This window comes from Triturus cristatus, chromosome 2_2, assembly GCF_964204655.1.
Source record: "Triturus cristatus chromosome 2_2, aTriCri1.1, whole genome shotgun sequence".
Classification (NCBI taxonomy): domain Eukaryota; kingdom Metazoa; phylum Chordata; class Amphibia; order Caudata; family Salamandridae; genus Triturus; species Triturus cristatus.
The window spans coordinates 661,898,056-661,922,333 of NC_140582.1; the positions used below are offsets into that span (position 1 = coordinate 661,898,056).

General features: G+C 40.2%; 1 protein-coding gene across 2 annotated transcripts in view; it reads right to left on the minus strand.

Moving 5' to 3' along the window:
• Positions 1-5,564: 5,564 nt before the first annotated feature.
• Positions 5,565-24,278, minus strand: part of GLRA3 (glycine receptor alpha 3) — a 693,846-nt gene continuing 675,132 nt past the window's right edge. For both annotated transcript variants that reach the window (XM_085641854.1, XM_085641855.1), the window contains one exon: positions 5,565-13,721. In XM_085641854.1, coding sequence (XP_085497980.1) covers positions 13,443-13,721 — 279 coding nt within the window. In that variant the 3' untranslated portion in view covers positions 5,565-13,442. The remainder of the gene's footprint in view (positions 13,722-24,278) is intronic.

The window sequence follows — 24,278 nt, forward strand, 5'->3', positions numbered from 1 at the left end:
AAGCCTCCAGAAACGTATTTACATGAGCTTCAACTGCGACCCAGGAGCAGAATGGCCCCTTTAATGAGGTGTGAACATGCTTCCAGAGCTGGTGCAAAGGCCTTGGATGTGGGAAGGTATTGTCTGGCAGGATGACAATCTAGGTTTTGCCCAGGAAATTGGCTAATTTCAAAGAAGCACACACTGTCAAAGGCAAATGTTAGCTGACACCCGGGCACTTTCATATACCAAGCCAGTCAGTCATCGATAAGTGGTAGAGGAGCTGCCCCGAGAACTGGTTTAAAGTTACGTCAGGGGAGAGTTTGCTCATGTTCCTGGCCATTGTTTCCATTTTCCTTTCCACATCCTTAGAAATTAGGATGTGTTTGCAAGCGTTTTGTAACATTAAAGAGGGAGAGAAGGAAAGAAATGATGTGTTTGCATGTTTGAAATGGAGTTGAGTCTAGAACCATAAACATGAGTCGGGGTGTGAAACAATGATAAAGAGGTGAGAAAATCTTAATATAGGAAATGAGCGGCTTTCAGAATATTTTTTACATTTTAAAGTATGGCAAGGACACATTGGAACCATCACACTTTTTAATGTTCCAGATATGAATGGTTAACAGCAATAAATACAAAGAGTAAATTGTCCATTAACACATTGCTTAGTACCTCATGGTCCTGCACCTCCATATAATGATATAAAAAGCCTCTGTAAACAAGTCAGCAGTGTAGCTTTTACTGTCTAAACACATGGATAAAAACATTTATTGAAAAAGTGAAGCAAGGCATAACCCTGCCCAGCCTTTACCCTCAAATGATGTTATCCTGCTGGAATGTATTAGAACATAGTATGCATTTTGTACACATGTTATTGTTATTACTGCTTACTCTAATCGTAATTAAAATTGAAAATAAATATTTTTGTTATTTATATGCTTTGCATCAAAGGAAAAATGCTAAACACCTTTTACAGTTGCATGGTTAGGAAGTGGTACAAGAAAAGCAAGACATTTTAAGGTGAATATCAACATTGTCAAGAAAAGCATGGATTTGGGCATAACAAAGGGATTCAGACTGTCACCACCACAGCTTGACCTAAGCTATATGTGCACAAGAAGTGATAGGTGCAGACAGGGAGAGATGTACCAGGTGGGATGCTTAAGAAGAATGGCAACAATCTGCACTGCATGTGACAAAAAGAAAGTAGGTAAGGATATGTTCTGATAATGACACCAAATGTAAGAAATTAAGCACTGATTACATAAAACTGTTTAATATTGAGGGAGCTAGACGTTCGTCAGAATACATAACACACAACCCCTTTCTTTAAATAGGCTACTTGTTTGTCAATATTAAAACAGAGTGAGGTACACAACATTGGAAAGGCTGCCTAGATTCAGCTATCTATGTCTGAGAATGGACCAGTCTGTGTCTTCATAGACTTAGTAGACACGGATGGTCTAATTTTAGAAAAAACACATGCTTAAGATAGATATATGTGCCTTTCTCATTGTATCATTCTCATCAAGGCTTAAGGTGGCCAAACTCCTCTTTTGTAAATAATCCACCGGTCCAAGATCTTACTTTACTACTTTATATTACATGCCACACCTCTACCTATAGCCACTTATAGTGGAACTAAATGTTATGTATGACTCTCACTGAGAGCCACTAGTGTGAATACCAGAATCTAAATTTGATTATTTACTGCAATGATGTAGCAACAATGGGAAACACACGTTGTTTCTCATGTTTTGTACAGGAATGACAGGCTTCTCTAAGGGGGCGCTCTGAGACCCTGTCAGTGCAGCACTGATTGTTGTGTTCCGAGCAAGAGCAGATAGTACAGATTAGGGTAGGGAAGGGACGACACAAAAGGTGGTGTGGAGGAATGGTAAACGTTCAGGTATACATTTGAGATGGAGGGGGGGCCATTTAAAGTATGACTCTGCTATTGCACATCACATCTGCCCTGCACAGCAGTTAATACGAGAGGTAGATGATTTTGGTGGCCATACATAGCATAAGATTGTATAAAAAGTGAATACTGCATTGTTTTTCATCTCGAGGTTCTGACTGACATGATAGAAAACCTGAGCTTCACTGTTGTTTTTTCTGCAATGTCACTCAGAACCACTTGGTGAAAAACATCCATATCATTTACTGTTACCCATCTAAAACTCTAGATTTCTCCTTCTCATGTGCCCCCTGTTTCTCCTCATCTACCTCTTTAACCTGCAACATGGAGCATGAACTATTTCGTCATGATTGCATGTATTTATACCTTACAGATTTTGTATTGTTTTTGGTGATCTGTTGTACTCATTTTCTTCATAAGTTACATGAAAAGTTGCAGTTAACAATAATATTTTCTTTCGTTACCATATTCCTTTTTAGCATGTGGCACAATACATAAATATGATATAAAACACATTGCTTTTACACATAAACCCTAATGTTGACCCAAGAGAAGACTAGTGGTAACACAAATGGAAAGAGAGCATGACCATGAACATCCTATGGAAGCAGTCCAATCAGAGGCAACATAGAGACATACCTTAAACTAGGTTGTCCGACTGCAGAGGACGATATAGTGATAGGGAAATGGGCATCACAATACTGCATCATAGGGGGCACAGAAATTGATACAAAACGAGATGCAGATGTAGTGGGGCACATCATAAACCCTAGTCTAATTGAGTGCATGTGCTAGCACAAATGAGATGTATGGAACTTTCATTTTCCAGTTAATATTAGAGATATTTTCCAAACTAGGCATTCAGAAGGGCCTCATGCATGGTTAGTTCACATTTTTATGGGTAGGTTCAGATTGGGGAATGGATGCCTGGAAGCTACTCCAGAAGACAGATATTCAAGCAAGACAAATATAAACCACTGCATCACTCTCATATTTGCACTGACTCTTTCCTATGTTGACTACTGAAAGGATATTTATACAGGAATTCGCCAACATTCGGAACTATGTAAAACTATCTTGCCTTCTTGCCTCTTACTTGGTCAACAAGGAAGTAATTATGTCACCCCAGCATTGAAGGCGTTTTATTGGCTGGCCCTAAGAAAGAGGTTAAGTGCAAACTCCTACTTCTCATACCTAAGGGAGTGAAAAAGCAACTCTTTATTGTCTGTCAAAGGTGATATTTCAGCCTCTAACTATCAACCCCACCAGGCACAATGCAAAACAAGACTTCAGCCTTTGGTTCTTCTCCTTGCACCTGCTCCAGAGACAGAAATATAAAGAAGGCCCGCTAACTTCCTCGTCTACCGAGCATACTTTGTATGCTGTTTGATTTCTCCTACCTTTCCTTCTTTTGTTTACAATCCAGAATTGTAACTTCTATTTCACTCCTCATGCACCAAAAGCACCCAGAAGACGCCGCAGGGCAGGGTAGGCAGTTACCATAAAATAAAATACATACATCATATTATATTCGTTTGGTTTCTTATTTACATATCAGAGAATACAATTTTATGGATTTTGTGTATATGTTGTTTTAGCACATCTGATGAGAAAAGAACCATGATGAAGTCTCTGAACAATGTAGTATCTACAAATGTGTATGTTTTCAACCATGCACTGTTTTCCACAGCTCAAAGGCTACAGCTGAGCTTGTAGCGTTGCATACAGTATCATATCTTGCATTTAAAGGCACACATCTTCTGGTGCATAGCTATGTGCTGAATAGACACTGGAACAAAAAATTGTGGTAATATATCTACTGAATATATTGCCAATGGATTGGACTTCAGGGCAAGATTACAAAAATGCTGCACAGGGGCAAAATCCAGCTAAAACCATTGTGCACTATGTTGCTGCTTCTATAATATGATACCGTGCAAAAAGGAATTGAGTGACTTCAAATTATAGAACGATTTTTACAACAGGGCAAAAGAAAAGGTTGTGGCACCATTTCTAAACATACGGGCCCATATTTATAATTTTTTCATGTGGCGCAATGCAGGAAGCCACCTTACTTTGCTGCACTGCATGAAAGAAAGGGTAGGAATGAGCCCTATTTAACATTATACAGTGCATTTCTGTCCTTTCCTAGCACTGGCACACTTTTGCTGCTTAGTGCCAATGCAGGCACCCTTAGGTCATGGTGCAAGGGTGCCTGCCTGGAAGGCAGGATTGTTTGTGTGCAGGAATGGACACCTTCCAACACAAAACCATACCTCAGAGGCATTTTCCTGTTTATATGTGTGCTGCAGACTGCTGAACATATACAAAGAGAAAAAAGAAGGAGAAATAAAGATATTTCTTCTCGTTACTCCCCACCTGGGGAAGCATAGCATTTTGATGCATTCCCAGATCTACCACTAATGATGAATCTGGGACTGGGCAAAATCCATGGGTCGATTCATAGGAATATCCATGTTCTATCCTTGGAACGCCTCCTTGGTGCATAGTAATGCAAGGCAGAGGTGTGCACTGCCTTACATTACTCCAGATTTATCAAGTAGTGCAGGGCCATGCAAGGTAGGCTTGTGTGCTTGACAAATATCACTTAGGTTTTGTGTCACACTTATGCCCCTTTGCATAGCCCAAGTGTGATGAAAACCTTGATAAATTTGGCCCACTCCACACAATATAATTTGCAGATAAATCAATTCATGCATGTCATTTACATTTTGATACGTAATCCATGTAGCCTATGCACACATCTTCCTATAAGAAAACATAAAAACATGAGCAAACCGAGTTTGCACTGTTTAAGTAATAAAAATTAAACAAGTATATGTTGTCTTAAACGTGTCCCATCTATTTTGTTAGAATACAACAACAAAGCTAAATCGGTTTGTGCTATATTTCCCTGGCGCAATTCCAATTTCCTTAATTAGTTATTGCATCAAAAATGGATTTGTCATGGGTTTTCCCCAGTGCAAAATTTCTGTAATATGGCCACAGGCGTGCAATGGGTACCTGGTGATTAGTGACTGAAAATCTCTATGCATTGTCCTCGTCTTTTTAGGGTTTGTGCTAATCCAACATATTAATTGGTCTCACGCATGCACACAGAAGTGGTAGTAGAACAACGTCTAGGAAGACAGTTGTAGTACAATGACAGCAAATGTATGTCGCAAATCCAAGTCCATTTTGTTATTCAACATTTACATGCTTCTTTTTTTCTCACTTTTTGTACAACAATTTACACTTCTGAATGACAGCAGTATCATTGTTCACCTCCATGTTTTCAACCATAACATTTTCCACGTACAGAATGCTTAATGCAGAGGGTTCATAGAATTAATGTTTACTTTTTTGATTCTCTATGAAAGTTTAAAATGAGGCTTTGTGTGCAGAATGTGTATTAAAGATTTAAAAGTTCTGTGGGAAACATGACTGCAGAGCACACAGTTTAATTGTATTTAAGTTTAAAAAGAAAACGTTATGCAAAACTCTTGGTTCACTACTCCATTGCAACGCCAGATTAATGAAACCTTGAAAACAAGCCAAACTTTGGGGCAGATTTATGAGCCCCTTGCGCCACTTTTGCGTCACTTTTAACATGGGAAAAGTGACGCAAAAGTGGCGCAAGGGGCTCATAAATCTGCCCCTTTATATTTATCATGTTGTAGGACATGCATAACTTTTTCGTTCTTTTCTGCTTCCGCGGAGATAAGGACCATTTCATTTCCTTCGCCGTGATATGGAAATAGAAAAAACAAGTATTCTTCCTGTTTACATTCCTTACTTACATTACATACCTAAAGAAAAGCTTCTCATTATGGTTAATAGTATGCAGGCATATTGGATTGGGTTAGAGAGACGCATTTGTTTTTCTCTATGGAAGTATTCTTTGGCAGGATTTTAGAAGTTAATATAGCATTGTTTTCGTTGAAAGATATTGATTGTTCTGCCAGTTACTACAGCCTTATTCACGAACTGCATTTTTCAGCACTAACAAACTGCAACATGCTATTCACATAATTATATGTGGAGGTCGCTGTCTCTCCTATCTTCCCCAGGCAGAGGTCTCCACCCTGACTGGGGAGTTCACCGCACACATAAGTATATGTTTTAGATGCAAATGTTTGAGGGACAGAGGGGACTGGCTGAAAAACGGGAAATATTTACAACTGAAAAGGGGTATTTAAGGGAGGGATAAGGGGAGGTTTGGCGAGGAATTGTGAAGGAGCTTAGGGAGGGAAAAACACCCATCCACAAAAGAGTAAGCCCATTGTTATTCACAAACTGACATTCTTTAGTTTAAACAGCCCAAAATGGCCCAAAATAGTCATAAAGTACTCCAGCTCAGAGCTGAAGTAAGCCCAGTACCACACACGGCCACCCACTGTTACTGCAACATCCTCCCATGCAAATGATTGGAAGTAGGGACTGACAAACAAATCCATAGGAAGAAATTTTAAAATAAATTAAATATTTAAACCATTTAGAAATATGAATACATTTTATTTAAAGTTACAAATTGTCTAGAAATAAAACAATTATTATTTTATTTTACAGTATTTTATTAACATTAATATTTATTAAAAAATAATTACATTATGTTTTCAATAATTTCTCCACAATACTTTAGTATATTATACTCATATTTAACTTTAATATTGTTTACGTTAGGTAGATTTTTTTACATAAACTTCAAAAAAATTACTTTTAATATAATTTAGTCAAAATAGTGACATTTTTAAGTTTAAATTAAGGTATTAATGCTGTAACTTTTAAAATATTATTCTAGATTTAAAAATAAAACACATAAATTAACATTAATATTAACCAGAAATATTTTTAATAATTCTTTCAAAAGTTTAATAAATCTTTAAACTTTTAATTATGCTTAATCATAGGGAAATGGCCGCCACGATCATCAAAGTCTCTACCAAATATGTAGAACATGAAGTACAGTCATGTTTGACCTTTTTACTGATCCTGCCCCCTTTTTCACTAATGTTGTACTCTAAAATGGTGAACTGCCAAAAGTAGTAAAGTTACTCAAACTTATAGGAGTATATTTCCTTCTAAGAAAGCTACATGTTTAGGTTTACCTTTGCGAATAGGGATCTAGATGTTCAGTTTTGGAGCAGACCTACATTTGGAATTCAGACACAAGGGCAGCTGACTTGTCTGGGTATGAATGATTACTGGCTTGCAATACGCACCTACCTTTCGCTGTTCGCTAGCACAGTATGATCTCTCTGGTAACAGTCCAGTTTCCGTGGCAGGAAATTTCCTTTAATTCTACTCTCACACAATCCCTGCAACCAGCTGACCTGACACTCACCTGTCCAGAGCTCATCCATCTGCCCTATAGGTTTTTGCTGTAATTAGCTTTGAGGTGACACACAAGTACTTTTCCACACTGCCACAGCCAATCTTAGAAGTGGGAATTTTAAATCCCACTACAATGGTCAAAGCACTACTGTTAGAATACATAAATCTGGAACAAATTAAGTTGACAAGAGCATGTTGTTGCATGCACAGATGGTTCTTTTCTAAAAACATCTGTTCAGGGAGCTGGATAATGGTTGTTTACATTGGTTAACTACTTACTTGAACAAATCATTTAGACATATGTATTTGGCGGCTTGCCTTTGTCTGGGCTACCACACAGAGCACTATGTAAGGGTAGCAATCCAATCTATGGTTGTTGACCCTTCAGTCTGATTCACTCGACCATCCTCACAGGCCACAGGTGAATATGCAAACTGATATGACTTAAACAAACAGCTAATGCAGGATATGGTGTCCTCAAAGACTCCACATATAACATCTGAAGTTGACTTGCACAATATAGTGAATTCTGCTGGAAATGTTTCTAGATATGCATATCAGAATTCTAATTCAACCCTATCGGTCAGCAGAACAGCAATCAGAGTTTCTGCCCCAGTAGGTGCCCATGCTTTCACATTGCATTGCATTCTAATATGCAAACTGTTGGTAATTAGAGTCAGCAGAGCAGCCGGTCCCCTTGATAATCTAATAGTGCTGGACTGGTCCAAGATGGCCTTCACCTTTCCTGTAGTGCTATAGTGCAGTTGAACTCTGACATTAACTATGGAGGAGATGTGGCCTAATGGCCAGACCTGTCAACTTCATAACTGGGAAACCAGGTGTGAGTACTGGTGTTCTGTCAACATCCTGTGATTCGGGGCAAATCACTTTATCTCCATGTAATTAAAGAAATTCTAACCTTGCACAATGTATTCCGGTGCTCAAATAAAGCACGACAATCCCCGTAGGTTGAGTTTGTGCTATATGAAACTGCAAAAAATTAAAAACTTGAACTTTTTAAAAAAACAAATCATTCCCATTATAGCTCATCTAGATTTAAATATGAAATACTAATCAAATAATAATTCTATTGTGATCGGATATTTAGATTGACATCTTCAACAAGTCCCTAAGACCATAAAAACAAAAGTCAGGTATTTTACCCCTCCATGGGTAAAGGTACTGTACAGGAAAGGGAGGAGGTACGGTATTTCACAGGAAACAGTGATATGTGCAGATAAGGAGTAGACGTCTGTTTGCAATAGCCCGCCAGAATGAACTGAACCTCAGTCACCTCAAAATGTCTTGACTGACATCCTAAAGAAAAAGAAAATTGTTTTTTTTTTCTGATATAGCCCTTCAGGGGCTAAGTAGGGGCACAGTATAATTCAGTATCTCCGCGTCTTATTTTGCATATACCTACGAGATAATTTCACAAAATACAATGACTTAAACACAAAGGAGCAATCTTAAATTAACATTAATGGTCTTGAATGCCACCTGTCGTATCTGTATCTGAAGAGTGCAACAGCAACTGAATACATTTTTGAAGGAATAAATTAGGAATATCAGAAATTTGACTCTATTTGTTTTAGGTTTTAGTTCATAGACACATCTTCATGCAGTTTTAATATCTGTGTCTGCTGATACATTTGTATCATATTTGTGTTCTGTGGTCCCCAACTCAGACTCAGTTACCACAACCATCTGAAGATTATTTTGATATATGGCTATTTACTCCATTTTGGGTACTGCACTGCCCTCTAATAAACTGCAAATGATCCAGGTTGTGTCATCCTATGCTTTCTATGACATAGACAGGCTCAATCTACTTCTGCTTTGCTCATAATATTGCACTGACCAACCCTTGCCTACGTTGTCCAATTTAATTTAATCTAGACTGACCAGAGATCAGTTTACAGGGTGTTTTCCCACTTCAGGAAATACATATTGCTGCTTTAGCACTATGCCAGCACAGTGTTGTAATATTATAGCTGTTATGGTTGAATGATAGGATGATATTTGAAGGGTCATGTCATCAGAATCCTTGAAAGAGGGGACATCTGTGATTTGTTTATTTGACAGAGTTCCAAAGAATGTAAGGCAGTCAGTACTCAGTCGTTTTCAAACACATGGTCATTATCTCTTGAGATACGTGGTGGAAGAACACCAGGGCTAATTTTTGTGTTATTTGCAAATTGGTGCTCGAAAAAGTCAAGAATGAGATCAGATTTCAAAGTATAGAACTTGTATAGCACAGGGCAGAGAACTGTACCCTGAGGAATGTCAAAAGATTGAAGGTTGCACTCAGGCAAAAGGGAGCATAATGCCTTGGAAAGGGATTCGGTGGAATCTGAATGATGCCAATTCTGTGCCAGCAATAGTATAATTAGACTTGTTTGTTAGCCATTGTTTTGGTCATCCATGTTGAACATAATGGAGAGGTCACAGACAATCAATGTGGAAGGGATGTTATGAGAAAGGAGATGGCTATTAAAGGGCTAGCTCCATAGAGTTCCATGATCTTATGAAAGTACCCTGCAAGGACTCTGTGCCCTATTTAATTTCCAGTGCCTCTAAATTTACATTATCTGTTGAGGAAAAATAACACGGATCCTAACAGTTTGGTACTGAGCTTTTGAAGATGGATTTAACCCTTGACAGCCAGTCAAGTGGTCTGTGACTTGTTGACTGCTATTTTTGAATTAATGTCAGTTTGCATGTTTGCAGTAGGGTTTATGAATTATTTTCAGCATCCTCAGTGGTAGTAGTAGATTGTTGTCCCAGCTTTTGAGATAGGTAAGGTTTATAGATTATTGTTTGAACGTTTGAGTTATGTTACAGGACATTGCTCGATGGATGGCTTGTCTGTAAATGAACTCATTTGTTTTTAGTGTGACAGACAACTTGGCCCCATTAACTTGTCTTTCTATCACCATATAACTTTTTCATGTTTAAGATCATCTCGAAAAGTTTCTGAAATGAGAACATTAGATGTAAATGATAGGTCAAGTGAAACAGACAAAGTGTTTAATTTTAAGCAACGGAGTCAAGTCTTTAAACTTAATATTGTATCCATCTTTTCCAAAAGAAATTATTCTTAAAATGTTGAAATCACCATGAAACCTTCCGCCAAACATTCAAGAATGGGCTTATTATCTACATAGCCACTTTGTAAACCTAATTTTGTAATCTTCTTTAGTCAGATAGCTGTACTGGATTATGCAAGCAGTAGTGTGTCTCTAGCAGCAATTGATTGATATTTGCAGATATCTCAGGTGGTGGAGGACTTCGGAATAAATATGAAGTGTGCAGATTATTCTTAAATTCTGGGTTTAAGATAAGAGAGCATCTCTGTATTTCAGTGGTTTCAAGAATTTGAACTTTCACATTGCTTGCCTCTTTGTCTTGCCAAACAATACGTTTTACTGAGGTGTCTTGATTTAATTAAAGACATAGAGGCAAACAATATTTTTCTATACAGCACTCTTCCTTGTAGTGAAGGTAATTCTCCCACTGCAGCTTGATGTGGCCATGATGAGCAGTGATGACTAGAGGCACATTTGGGTACATAGTGATGTATATACATTTATAGTCAAATTCCTATATACTAATATTTGTAGACAGGGGTTTGTGCAAAAAGGTACTCCTCCTCAAAACAGTCAATAGAGTAACTTTTAACCAACTCCTCATTTTTCATGCTGCACTGTACAGCACACATAGAACGCGGTAAAAGTATTAAAGCATGGTTTTTGTACATGAAAGACCTACTTACAGTACAAAACCTATACTTGACAGAACTCACACACCCTTGCACTATGGAGCAAGGGTGTGTGCATTGGCAAATGGCAGCCCAAAGAGCATCAGTGCAGGGAGAGAGAAAAACAGTGCCATAGCCTAAATGAAATGGCGCTATTCTGCTCTTTCTCTCTCTCATACAATGCAGTGCAGCAGTTTTGGTGCTGTGCGGCATTGCATGAAAAGTTAATAAATCTGCCACTATGTATCCAGTTCGGACATTGTCAAAGAAAGACTGAAAAAAAGAAACGCATAGTCATTGACATAAGAAATATTCAATGTGACTAATATGTTTTTAAAGTTCCACATTCACTGTTATGTTATCTTGTGCTGTGGAGTAGAAACATTAGAGTTTTGCAAAACATTGTCCTTGATGTCTTGAGTACAAATCAGTGTATCCTGACACCAACATTCAATTAAAAATAAGATTTGTACTTGAAATTTCTGTCGTGGAAGGCTCAAAAACTCACTTGGAGATTGTGTGTTTCTGTGCAGTATCTGAAAGATACAGCGGGGAAGTGAATAAAGCGAAAAAAGAATTAAAGATGAAGAAACACGTCTTAGTGGGAAAATGTTAGTAGTGAATGTGGAGTTTATGCTGTACAATTTCCTTTTTATACAATTGAAACCTAGCACATCAGTATCATACAATTATACACAATATTTTCAGATGTAAGAATTACTCAAACATTAGCAGTATTTTTTTCCAGATATTTTAACAATATACCCATTTCTGGATTAAGTTCACCTTGTGACAGGCAATACTTTCCAACAACAACTATTCATTCAGGTATTTTTACAAATCCATACATATTCCAGGAAAAGACCCATATATGTATTCATTTTCCTGGCTCCACGTACATACATTGTCCATTGAAATTTGGCATGTACTTCAAAATGTGTAGTTGATTTAATCGTAACCAAAACAATTTACATTCCTGATTAAATTAATCAATGATTGGCAGTATTTCCACAACATTATAACACAAATTTGAGAAGTGGTATGTAGGTTGCAAAGTAAGCTATCAGCATTTAAAAGGCTTAATAAAAACTTTTGGTCCCAGTGTGTGACATAGTTTAAAAATACATTGTGACTTAAAAAATTGTTTGGAATTTCATTGTGTTGTACCTCCATATAGGGATGTAAGAGTACATGTAAACGAGTCGGCAGTGTTGCTGTTTGTAAATAGGTTTTTAAGTGTTCCTGGATCTATATACATATTTGTATGTGTGCATCTTGTGTGTGCATTAGGTAGTTGTACAGAATTTACAGTAGATGTTACAAATGTATCTATCTGATTACATTTCAAATAGTAGCCTTCATGGTTCTCAATGTAATCTAATTTTCATTAGCAACAGAAAATTGATGTTACCCTCAGGTTATCGTCTCCTGCACTGTGAACAATGATGGCTATTTAGGTTTTTGTATTGTTTTTCACTCTTTTAGATTCATTCTAAAATTGTTCAGATAATCCAAGAAATAGTCCATATCCCTCGGGGTACATATTTATCAGGGTACACATGCCTATATTTCAATCCATACTTCCAACAGGGCTGAAATATGTTATTGTTGCTGTGCACTGTAGAAAGGTCTAGAGCAGACTGCTCACAAGGATTTTCAGGAAATTCGTACACTGACATAATATTCATGGGAATTATCAATTATTTGGTAGCAGAGGATTCAGAAAAAAGTCTATGTGCTCGTTGGTGACAAAGACAGTTTTTTGATTAACAACTTTGCAACAATGACTAGGATTCTGTTTGTCCCTGACCTATCCCCATATAGTTTTAATTTCAAAATGTTGGAAAATCATCTATTGAGATAAGCATTGTAGAAAATACTCACAGAAAATGTGTTGCACAGATTAACATGGGTTATAGGCATTGGCAAGGAAATTATTTTCAAAAATATCATATTCTATATCTCTCAATTAGAAATTATCCCATGAATTTTAAAGGCATTTTAGACCTTCAACATGTCGGTACATTCAGTCATAATACTACTTTGCAAGGGTGTAAGGCATTCAGTCTTCATGCCTCAAGTCCTCCAATACCTAAACTCAATGTACAAATGCTGATATTAGGACTTGTGGTAGGATATATTAAATAAATATGTTTTTCTATGTATCTTATTCATGTGAGCGCGTTTGTATGTGAATATTTGTTCTGTGTATGTCATTGTAAGATGCTGTCTGTTCTGCATTCTAATATGCATTAGATACAGTGTACTCAAAGACATTTACTTTCATTGTTTAGCTTAACACATCCTGCTTTAACTTCGCATAGCAAGTCAAGCTCTGTCCACTCACATTTTATATTCTCTTAGTTTCACATCTTTATATGTACATATACAAGTGTATTGGGAGACATCCCGCTGCAGGTAACATAGGGTACCCATTTCTATCCTCTAATCTAGCTGCTGGTGGAGGTCCTCATGCCTAAGAATTTTGTAGATAACCCAGTAGAAAATATTGAAAATTAAGAAGGCCAATGGAAAGCCAGCACGAGAAATTGTGTCAATCTTCTTGGCCCGGTCGATAAATATCTTCCTCATCTCGTCGTGTGTTTTTGGTATGACTTGAGCAGGGTGACTAGATCCCCTTTGGGTCACTCCATCTTTTGCCTGCAAACAGGGCCCCATTCCATAGGCAGTGAAACTGAACCGACTTTCCCTCACTTCATCATCCTGTTAAAGAGAGAATTTAGAAATTAAGAAAACATTCTAATTGTGTGAAGCACAACACAAATGAAAATAATGGTGGCATGCATTGCCTGATCATTTTAAGGAACACTCAGACTTAACTTGGTCTATTTTTTGTTGTTATAAGTATTTTATTTGATTACAACACATAAGCAATCAATCCTTTATTGTCTGGTCAAAATATACAACAGATCTTAATTTGTGATGTTTCCTTTGAAAGTAGTCTACAAGAGTATGAAATTGGGTTGTTGGTTGACTGGGATGTAAGCCCTGGTCAAGCAGCAACCGCAATCCTTGTCAGGGCAAGGCATAGGCAAACACCAAACTAACGTGTGCTCACCCCCTTGGTAGCTTGGCACAGAGCAGCCTGGCTTAACCGAGAGGCAAAGTGTAAAATATTTTGGCAATACTTCAAACAGTAAAACAGTGAAAAAAGGAGCCCACAAAAGATTTTGAAAAGTAGAGTAAGTTTTAGTAAACAAAATAGACCAAAACAACAAATATTAAATTAGTAGAACCAGAGGTATTACATTTTGAGTGAAGACAGCACCAAAAAGCCCAAAGTTCTAACTGGGAATATTTGGTTGTGCCGGACCGGAACAAAATCTCCAGTTCAGGCCGAGCGCAATAGAGTGCAGGCCAGTTACAGGGACCCAGTGCATGGAGTACCTCAAATCCTGGTTGTGGAGCGGTGCTTGGATCTGTGTTGAAGATGTGTCAGTTCCTAGATGCAGTGATGCTGCAGAGTGAGGTCCTGTTACATTGCTGTGGATTCCATCGACCGGGCTTGCAATGTTGAGTCGGGGGTCTGGGATGCAGCATGCAGCTGGAGATTTGGCGGTTCTGACGAGTTGCGAAGCTACAAAGTAGAGTCTGGCATCGTCATCAAGGCTGCTATTGGTGGGAGATACCAGGTCCTAGGCTTTGGATTCACTGAACCTTTGTGTTGATGCATCGGTTACGAGGATTTCGGAGGGCAATCCAGGTAATTTTGATGGGTCTAATCTATGAGGCAGTTACAATACGTCAATTCTGCACAGGGATGCGCTTCTCACCTGAGGAGATGTGTCGGTTCAGCTCAAGGATGTGTCACTCAGCAGAGAAGATGCATTGGTTCTGCTAGCAAGCACCTTAGGCCCACTTCCAAGAGTCCAGGACTGGGGTGACACTACTTGGCAGGGTAGACTCACAGATGGCAGAGTCCAGGTACAGTTGCAAAGGAAGCCTGTTATGTTCGTGAGCCTTCCTACTAGGCCTTGGAGTCACTCTGGGTTCTAGGTTCAAGAGATAAAGGTCCAGTCCTTCCCACCCAGACAAGAGGGCAGCAGGTCAGCACAGCAAAGCATGAGTCCAGCATAGTGCAGTTCAACAGAGTGGCAGTCTTTCAGTTGCTCACAGCAGTCCTTCTTCCTGGCAGAGTATCCACAGGTCCAGAAGTGTACTAAAGTGGTGGTGTCTGAGGTCCTTCTTTTATACACAGTTGTGGCTTTGAAGTGGGGACAGGAGACATCCTGATCACGCGTAAGTGAGGCTGGGCCCAGCTCTTCCCTCCCATCCTGCCCGTGATGGTCCACTCAGTCACATCTAAGATCCCACTGTATGTGTCAGTCTCTGAGGAATACACAAAGCTAACTGCCAACTACATGCAGTCATGTGAATCGGAGACAGGCTGGAGGCACCAATTGCTTAAGGCAAGAAAATGCCAACTTTATAAAAGTGGCATTTTCAGAATTGCAATTTAAAATCCAACTTCACAACACACAAGCTCTGCAATGGCTGAATTTGGTATGCTCAGAGCATACTAAATTCTAATTACAAGGTGACTGTCCTGGAAAACTAATACAATCCTTGTTCTGAGTTTCCATACTATATGCTCATTTGAATAATTTGTGCAATATGGATCTTAAATTTGCCATTTGCATATGAATACTGAAATATTCATTAGGACCGTTAATATACTTCCATGAAGTACATTGATGGGATAGTAAAGGTCCTTTGATGTCTCATTCCATTTTCCTTTTATCTATCTCAATACCTTAGTGTTGGTAATACAGCAACCAAGGGGCCAATTTATGAGCTGGTTTGTGTCACTCTTGCACCATTTAACATGGTGCAAGAGAGATGCAAACATTAAGTTAGATTTCTAAAGTCACACACGCCCACTTTGGGTTGCTCTTAGTGGCCCCATAGATCTGGAGTAGGGCAACACAGCACAAATCACTGAGTTCCCTTACTCTGCCTACAGGAAGGAGTTCCTTGGGCATTACGTGGGTGTTCCCACACAACTCCCATGGTTTTTTATGTATTCCCAAATTTGCCAGAACTGGTAAACTTGGGAATGTGCCAAAAAGATATGCCTTCCCAGAAGAGACGTAACAATGAGGAATATCTTATTTCTCCTTGTTACTTCCTCTTTCTATGAATGCTGCATTCTGCAGCACACATACCAAGAAGAAAATGCCTCTCTGGATTGTTTTTGTGCAGGAATGTGCTGTATTGTCTTAAATACAGCACATTCCTGCCCTTCCCTGTCATGCAGTGCAGCGCAGCGTGACTTTTTCACAAATAGGCCCCCATGTACATATATACAATTCAAATGTCATTGGCACATGTGATGGCATGTGTGAGATCATCGGAGGAAAAAAGGGGGAAAAAAAGGTCCCAATCCCTTAGTAACCGTATTATTGAGTTGAATATAGGTGAAGTATTTGCCCATAACAGTGGGGAAACCCCTGTCCTACTGGTGTTAAGAGAGTTCCAAAGGGGTGTCAGGGTGAATCTTGGTCATTTGTTATTTCTTGTGGAAAAAATTCCAGAGGGCAGGATGCCTAGAATGTAGAAGCAGCTCTGCCACCACCAGGGAACAACCCCAATCAACAGACTCTGCCACCCAAGAACCATGCTTGAAGACGCATCGTCTGGCACACTAGGAACTGAATCATGGGACCAATAATGGATAAAGATGACAAGGGAGCACCTAACATGGACGAACAGCCAAATCCACCAACAGGGCAAAACTAAGGGTGTTGCCTCCACCCCTGATCCACCAGAAACACCAATGCCTCATCCACACTGATCATCCGTGATACAGCCAGAATCAGACGAACAGGGGCAAAGGCATACTAAAGACCCCTTGGCCAGCGGAAGGACATCGCATCCACATTCCCCGCATCAAGGCAAAGTCTAACCGTGCAAAAACAAGGAAGGTGGACATTCTCCTGGGAGGCAAACAAGTCCACCCTCAGAGATCCAAACCTTCGCCACAAACTTAGGAACACCTCCCAGGTCAACGCAAGGATCCCATGGCAGGGAACACCCTGCTGATACTGCTTGCCAGCACATTCAACTTTCTCGGCAAGAAAATGGCAGACAAGGACCCCCAAAACCTTTCTTCACTGAGGAGCAAACACCACGACTGAGACAACTGAGGGACTTCACCTGGCACCCCTCTGATGAAGCAAGTAACTCATGACAACCAGGTCGTCCGGCCAGACCTGCACATGCTGATCTGCCAGGAGCGGAGCAAACAGCAATAGACCCAAGGGAACCACCATCGGCCACCTGAAAGAGGAAGGGCAAGCCACCAGAACACTGAATCACTGACCCAGCACCGAAAAATATCCCAGGGTAGCACACCAACCCAACAGACTGGCATTGGTCGACACTACATGGGTAGGAACCACCTGAAACAGCCGACCCAGAGACAGAGGCTCCTTTTCCAACCACCACCCCAGATCCACCCTGAAATGGGGAGTGATAGGTACCCCCTAGCGAAAACCCAGACCACACGGATTCCAGGGTGACAGAATATGGATGATCACAGGGTACATATGCAGGCGGGCACAAGGAAGTATCATCAGAGTGGCAGACATAAGCCACTCTAACCACAACCAACTTCTCACACAGTAAAAGCGCAGATACAAAAAACAATGAATGCAGGACAAAGAAGCCAATATCCGAGAAGGGGGCAGGAACACCCACCCCAATAGAGACATGAACCTGCCACATATGTGAGACAGATCCTGAAGGTGGGGTGAGGGAAGAGAAATTCGATGCACCAAAATCTCATGGGTCCTCAGCACCTGGCAAACCTCCTGGACATGGCCCACGGCCATAGGGAAAAAAGAGGCATAAATCAAGAGATCATCCAAATTACGGAAATACTTTAAACAACCAACCATGCAAGACACCTCAGTAAAAACCCTGGGAGACAAACAAAGACAAAAAAAGGTAATACCAAGGGCTGGCAATGGCAAACCAGGAAACAGAAGTGCCGAAAACGCAGGAAAGCCAGATGAACTGGGATATGGAGATAAACATTCAGCAGACCCAAGGACGCTAGAAAAAACCCTAATTGATCAAGGGTAGAATGAGTACAAAAGAGACCATCTGGAACTTGACATAGGGAATGAACTGAGAAAGCCACATTAGAACCAACACAGACCTGAGATCGCTTGTATGCACCATGACAAGAAAGAGAACTGTATACACACGGAAACCTGCCTGCAAAGGAGTCAACAGAACCACAGCCCCCATGTCCAAGAGACCTTGTCCCCCTCCAAAAGGGCCTGCCTTATCACCCCTTCCTGAGGACAAGGCGAGACTCGAAAAACGTTGGTGGGTTCACTGAAAAAACAATCCAAAACCGAACACTGCCATACTACCGAAAAGAGAGACAGGTGCTCCCCCCACCTAGGCACCATTCACTGCCATATAGTTAGGGGGTAGAGACAACAGGGGAAGAATTGGAATGGAACCGGGACATGGCAGCGGAAGGAGCACCCCGGCTATGCCCCTGCCATGAAAGGGTAGGTGAGATGTACCTTGACGAGCAGGACCAAAAGCCATCCAAGAACATAAAGAACCAGGACCAATTCCACCAGGGCCAGAACCAGTGATCTTCCTCAGATGTCTGAACCACATCCTCCAAGGGAGGACCAAACAACCACACCCCAAAGGAATTGAACTTCAACAACAAACTTTTCAGGGCCGCATCCGCCTACCATCTGCGCTGAACCACCACAAAAGACCCAGACGTAACGCAGCCGCCCCCCAACTATCATAGTAAATGTCTGACAAGTGCTAGACCTGAAGTTCCATAAGCGCCAAAGTAGGAGAATGACCCACCCATGGTCCATCAGCTCAGCCAAGAGTGGAATCCTACAGCAAGGACCGAAAAGCAAACATAGAAAAGGTCACAGCCTAAATAGCAAAATTCAAAATGGAAACAAATATGCATAACAGCAGCATCCACTCTTACTTAAATAGGGCTTGCAGGCAACTCAATCTTAGAAATTATCCCCCCCCAGGGAAGCCATTCCCACAAGAATGCATCCACCCTTACTGATTTCAACTGCAAAGTCCTGCAAAGGACAGCATTACGCCGAGAAACATGGACACCCATGTTCCACATCTTTCCATTCAGATTCCAAAACTATATCCTCCACACCATTAGATTCAGGCGATGGACCAGGGTCAACCCCTGACCACTTAGCAGGAGAACCAGGCTCCCTGGCCATAAATGCAGCAGCAAACAGAAGCCTTGATCGACTGCAGGATAGTAGTCAAAGAAAAGAGAGGCACAGAAGCAAGGGCCTCCTCCACATTATGGAACTTCTTATACATCGTGCCCTCTGACTCCATGCTGCAGCACAACAGAGACACTGAACTGCAAACTGTGAAAACAAAAAAGAACCGGTAAACCAATGAGGCCTAAAATGCCATGGCAGCCAAGGAGACCGGCCCAGAATACAATGCGGTAAATTCCGCCAAATAAGGGCAGCGTGCATATCAGCAAAACAAACTGAAAACCCTGAATGAGACCACCTGCAAGAACACAGGCCTGGCCAACTGCCACGCCCATTCACACAAACAAGCATGAAGCTGTGCTAACCCACCTATCAAGGAAAAACCGTGACCCTACTCGGGCCTACGGACACCCAAGTAAGACTGCCTACACCTCAGCCTGGACAGACATGAACAATCAGGGTCCATCCCCCAAATCCGCTCCCACTCGAGCAGAACCACCAGGGGAAGGGCATAACCAAAGACCCACCCCCGTGGCCAGCAGCACAGCCACGAGACCGCAACCGTGCTCCCCACGAGTCTGCTCCAGCAGGACTGTTAACTCCGGGGAGCGCGAGACAATAAACAAAAAAAAACAATATCAATGAAATGTCACCCAGGCATTCTCAGCAATACCACGACCCCCACGGGAGCTCGAGTCCGCTATAACAGGACAACACTCCCCACTTACCTGCAATCTCATCCACGCAGCACTCAGAGCAGTGCAGAAACAAAAAAATGGGTGGTTACTTCTTTTATATGATTAGTGATTAGAGGAGGTGGCCATCTTGGAGGGATAGGAGGCTAGTATGCTAACTTTTACTTAGAGTTTCTTTGGGACACTGAAGCTCATGTCTAATTACCGTGGCAAGGAAGACAGACGAGGAGGTAAAATGTTCTGCTCAATATGCTGAGTTTGTTGCTCTATCCTTCAGGGAACTTATAAACTATGCATACAGTGAAAATACCTCGAGTCAGGTCCATGTTTAAGTAATATACTTGATTATAGATCAATAATCAACACATCAAAATACAGAAGTGGGGCAAAGTGTTTTGTTCACTAATAGACTTTGCGGTTCGAGACAGTAAGTGGACCAATGGAATAGCTTTTATTGATAATATTGGTTTTGTGAAGATGAAAGTAAGAAACTTTGATATGCAGTCCTTACTTTTTTTTAAAGTGTCAAATAAGGATGATGCTTCTTAAATCATGTTTGTATGAAAATAATTAAAAAAGAAACCATTTTAGTCTCTGATTGATGTTCTTAGCTTTAAGGAATCTGTCTCATCCTGCTACAGTCAGGCCCCTGCAAGGTATAGATAAAGTTCACAGCGAAGGACCTTGCCCTAGTGGTGTGCTGTTACAATTATGAACAATACACTTTAATGCATCTGTACATCCGTGATGAGTGGGAGCCAACTCAGCATACGCTCTGAACATGGGTAGTATTTGAATGGCAATTATTTGGAAGACTTTGCCACCAGTGAAAAAATAAGTGCCAGGACTCGTCAGGAGGCCACTGCAGATTGCACCACACATTGCCCCTGCCATGCTGCCAGTTATAGTAAAAACACAACTACTAACCACCACACTCCTACACGTGTGACAGTTTGGGCTAGTACAGGCCCCCAAAGCTATAAGAATGGCTTGGGAGGCAGATAATAGTCTCAAATGACTTTTATGCGGTTGATATACATCAGCCATATAAGCACAGACATAATAACGGACAACATTTAAAAGCAAAGCTATCCTTGATATAAATACATAGGAATTCACAGGCATATAATAGTCTTAATACGTAAGGTGCAAATGCATTAATACAGTACAAAAGAGTATCCTTATTTACTGGCAGACAGAAACATTAAGTACAAATTGCCTATTACAAATAGGTTTTATGGGAGATGTAACTAGGCAGGGACAAAAGTGCAAATGCAATAATACAGTACATATGAAATCCAAATAGACTCAGTATCAAAAATAAGTGGACATAGATTTCCTAATACCAATGGATTTCAGGATAAAAGTAGCTAAATAAAAACACAATCCTGGATCTTCTAATTTGAAAAGCAACTTCATGGCATCTTTAACCGACCTGATATTATAAAATAGGAAAAAAGGTTTCAGATAAAACTTTCTAAAATTTGAGTAAAAATTACAAATTAATAAAAAATGGCAGCAGCTTTGATGAGATGTACCATCACATGGGCATCGTTGGGCAGTACTCTGTTAACAAGGTGATGTAATGTACCCAATCTTAAACGTGTCAGCACATATCGGTGTGATGCTCTGGTCACAACTGACAGATAAGATTGGAAACCCTCTTTAACTTCCAGTTGTTGGTAGAGCATAAAAGTAGTTTGTTTATTGAGTACACTAAAACGGGCCTTCAATTGCTCTGTAGGGAAGGTTGATTTTATCTCATTTTTAGAAACAGAGGCTATAGACCCGGGGTCCAGCCGTATATCACAATTGAAAAGAGTTTAGTACCAGTGCGAGATGTATTTAAGCCATGGTATTTTTAAACAATTTTCCATTTTAACACAGTCCCATATAATAGATTGGCTGAACCTAGTCTCTTCCTTTGACCAAATTGATTTCCATAGGAGGAGAGGTCGTAATGAAACAATGTCTGATATATAGGCAATGCCCACTTCCCGGTGAATAAATTACGTTGAGGCGGAAGGGGGGGCACACAGCAAGCGTTTTAAAAAGGCATTTTCTGCTTGTAAAAGAGAAATCGCTTGAGTGTGTCCCCAGACGCCAGCACCGTAAAGGGCAGCAGAAAGACATCTTGCTTCATAAATTGCCATCATATTTTTTAATAGTCATTTTAATATATATTTTTACTTAACTAAATTTAATGTTGTTGTTGTCATCTCTGAATTAGCAAGACAGTGCCACCTTGTGGCAGACTGTCACAAGCGCCGCTGTTGACAATTAAGTGCCGGTGCCGAGCACCGGAAAACTCCTACTCAAATTACGCACTGTTTGCCACTCAGTCCTCTTTCCCTCGCCGTTCTTACTCTTTTGAATTTGCTGTTGCCAATAAAAACGTTGTTGTGTATGCTATACCTGGAGCCTACATGCAATGCAAACATTTTACATAAAAAATAATCAATTTTGTACAAATACCCCTTTCTTCTATGTGTTACAATTAAGGTGAAATAAGATTTGAATGATAGATCTGTGGTTTACTCTACTGATATCAGTATCTTCGACCTGTACACAACGAGTTAAAGTTCAGAAAGGAAATTTTACTTTTCATACGTCCGATGTTGATTCTCTTTTGCACACAGGAAAGAGGTGGTGGATTATTGAACTTTTGCACAATTATGGCACCAAGAATAGGGGCGGAGCTGATGGTTTTCTTGTGGAGGCATTATATTATCTGATGCCTACTTGTAAAATAAGTGAATTGTAAGTTGATGTAATAGTAAAAAGCACTTGAAAATGATAGAGTAAGCATAAATGACACATGGAATCTAGGGCCAGATGTACGACCCTTGTAAATTGCGCCTTGCAATTTGCGCTTGATTGCGATGTACTACAGTGTACTACAGAGACACTTCAGAGACACTTCAGAGACACTGATTTCGATTCCCAATGGGGTCGCAAAATGCGAGGCTGATGAATATTAATGAGCCACTCGCAATTTCCGACCCCATTGGGAATGGCTGGCCCTCCCAGGAATGGTGGCCTGCTAGGCTCAGCAGAACACCATGTCTGAGACTGCTTTTCAATAAAGCATTTTTTTTTAAATGCAGCCCGTTTTCCTTAAAGGAAAACGGGATGCATTTTAACAAAAAAAATTAACGGTTTCGTGTTATGTTTTTTAAGTGCAGGCAGTGGTCCCTGGAACCATTGCCTGCCCCTAAAAAATATTTTCCCCTTTATTTGCAAAGGGTAAGAGGTCCTCTTGGGACCCCTTCCCTTTTGCAAGTGCACTACGAGGGTGGCAATTTGCGAGCGTTTTGCCACCGCAAGTGCAGTCGCAAAACATTCATACATGACTTTGGGGTTACTATTAAGACGGTAACGCCTCTTCCTAATAGCGACTCGTAATTCCTAAAAAGTGAGTCGCCAATAAATTGCGACTCGCTATTTAGGAATTGCACATGGCCTTGTGCCATTTTGGACCTGCAAAAAGGTCGTACATAATTTTCTGTTGGTGTGAAAAAATGGTTGTTGAACAGTGAAAGTGCTAACTCCACTTATTAATGAACACAAGTCACTTTGCCACCAAACGTGATCATCTCAAGAGTTTATACTAATGTTTTATCCTTCATGCAATTGGATACTGCTTGAAAATTATGGTGCATTAGGTTTTGCACTTTTCCAATTTGAATATGTTTACTGTGTGCTCGAGTTCAGCTCCTTTCTAATGGCATGGAGAAACATACCTCTTATAAAATTTTTCATTTCCATTTAATTTGAACCGTTTCATTCCATTCTTCGTGCAGCCTATCTGTGTCGTTTTATTGTTGCTGTGGCGTGCGTGTCCATATTAATGGGAACTTCACTCGAAATTAAGGATAATAGAGATTGAGATAAACTCAGCTCCACTAAACTGGGTAATTAGCTAAAGCTATTTGCGGGATTCAGAAAACGCGAACGCGCGGGATCAAACATTATCCAAAATGCAGTATTTGTCCGTATCAAGAAAAGGTATAGTACGAACTGATTATTCTATAATATCAATACGAGTGCTGTAACATTATTACTTATTTGTAGTTATTTTTCATTCAACTAGAAAATACGTTTAGTGGTTTTTAATGTGTAACCAGCAATCATGCAATCACACATAGTGAAAAAAGCCAGCCTGTCGCGTTAATTATTTTTTATACAACAGCAGTTTTATGGCTGTGTGCCTGGAAATTTTGGAAATAATTTTACACATCATTTTCAGTGTTATCCAGTGCTACACACGTTGAGATTAAATGCATCACAATTTTCATGCTAGGCATGTGGTGCCCTTT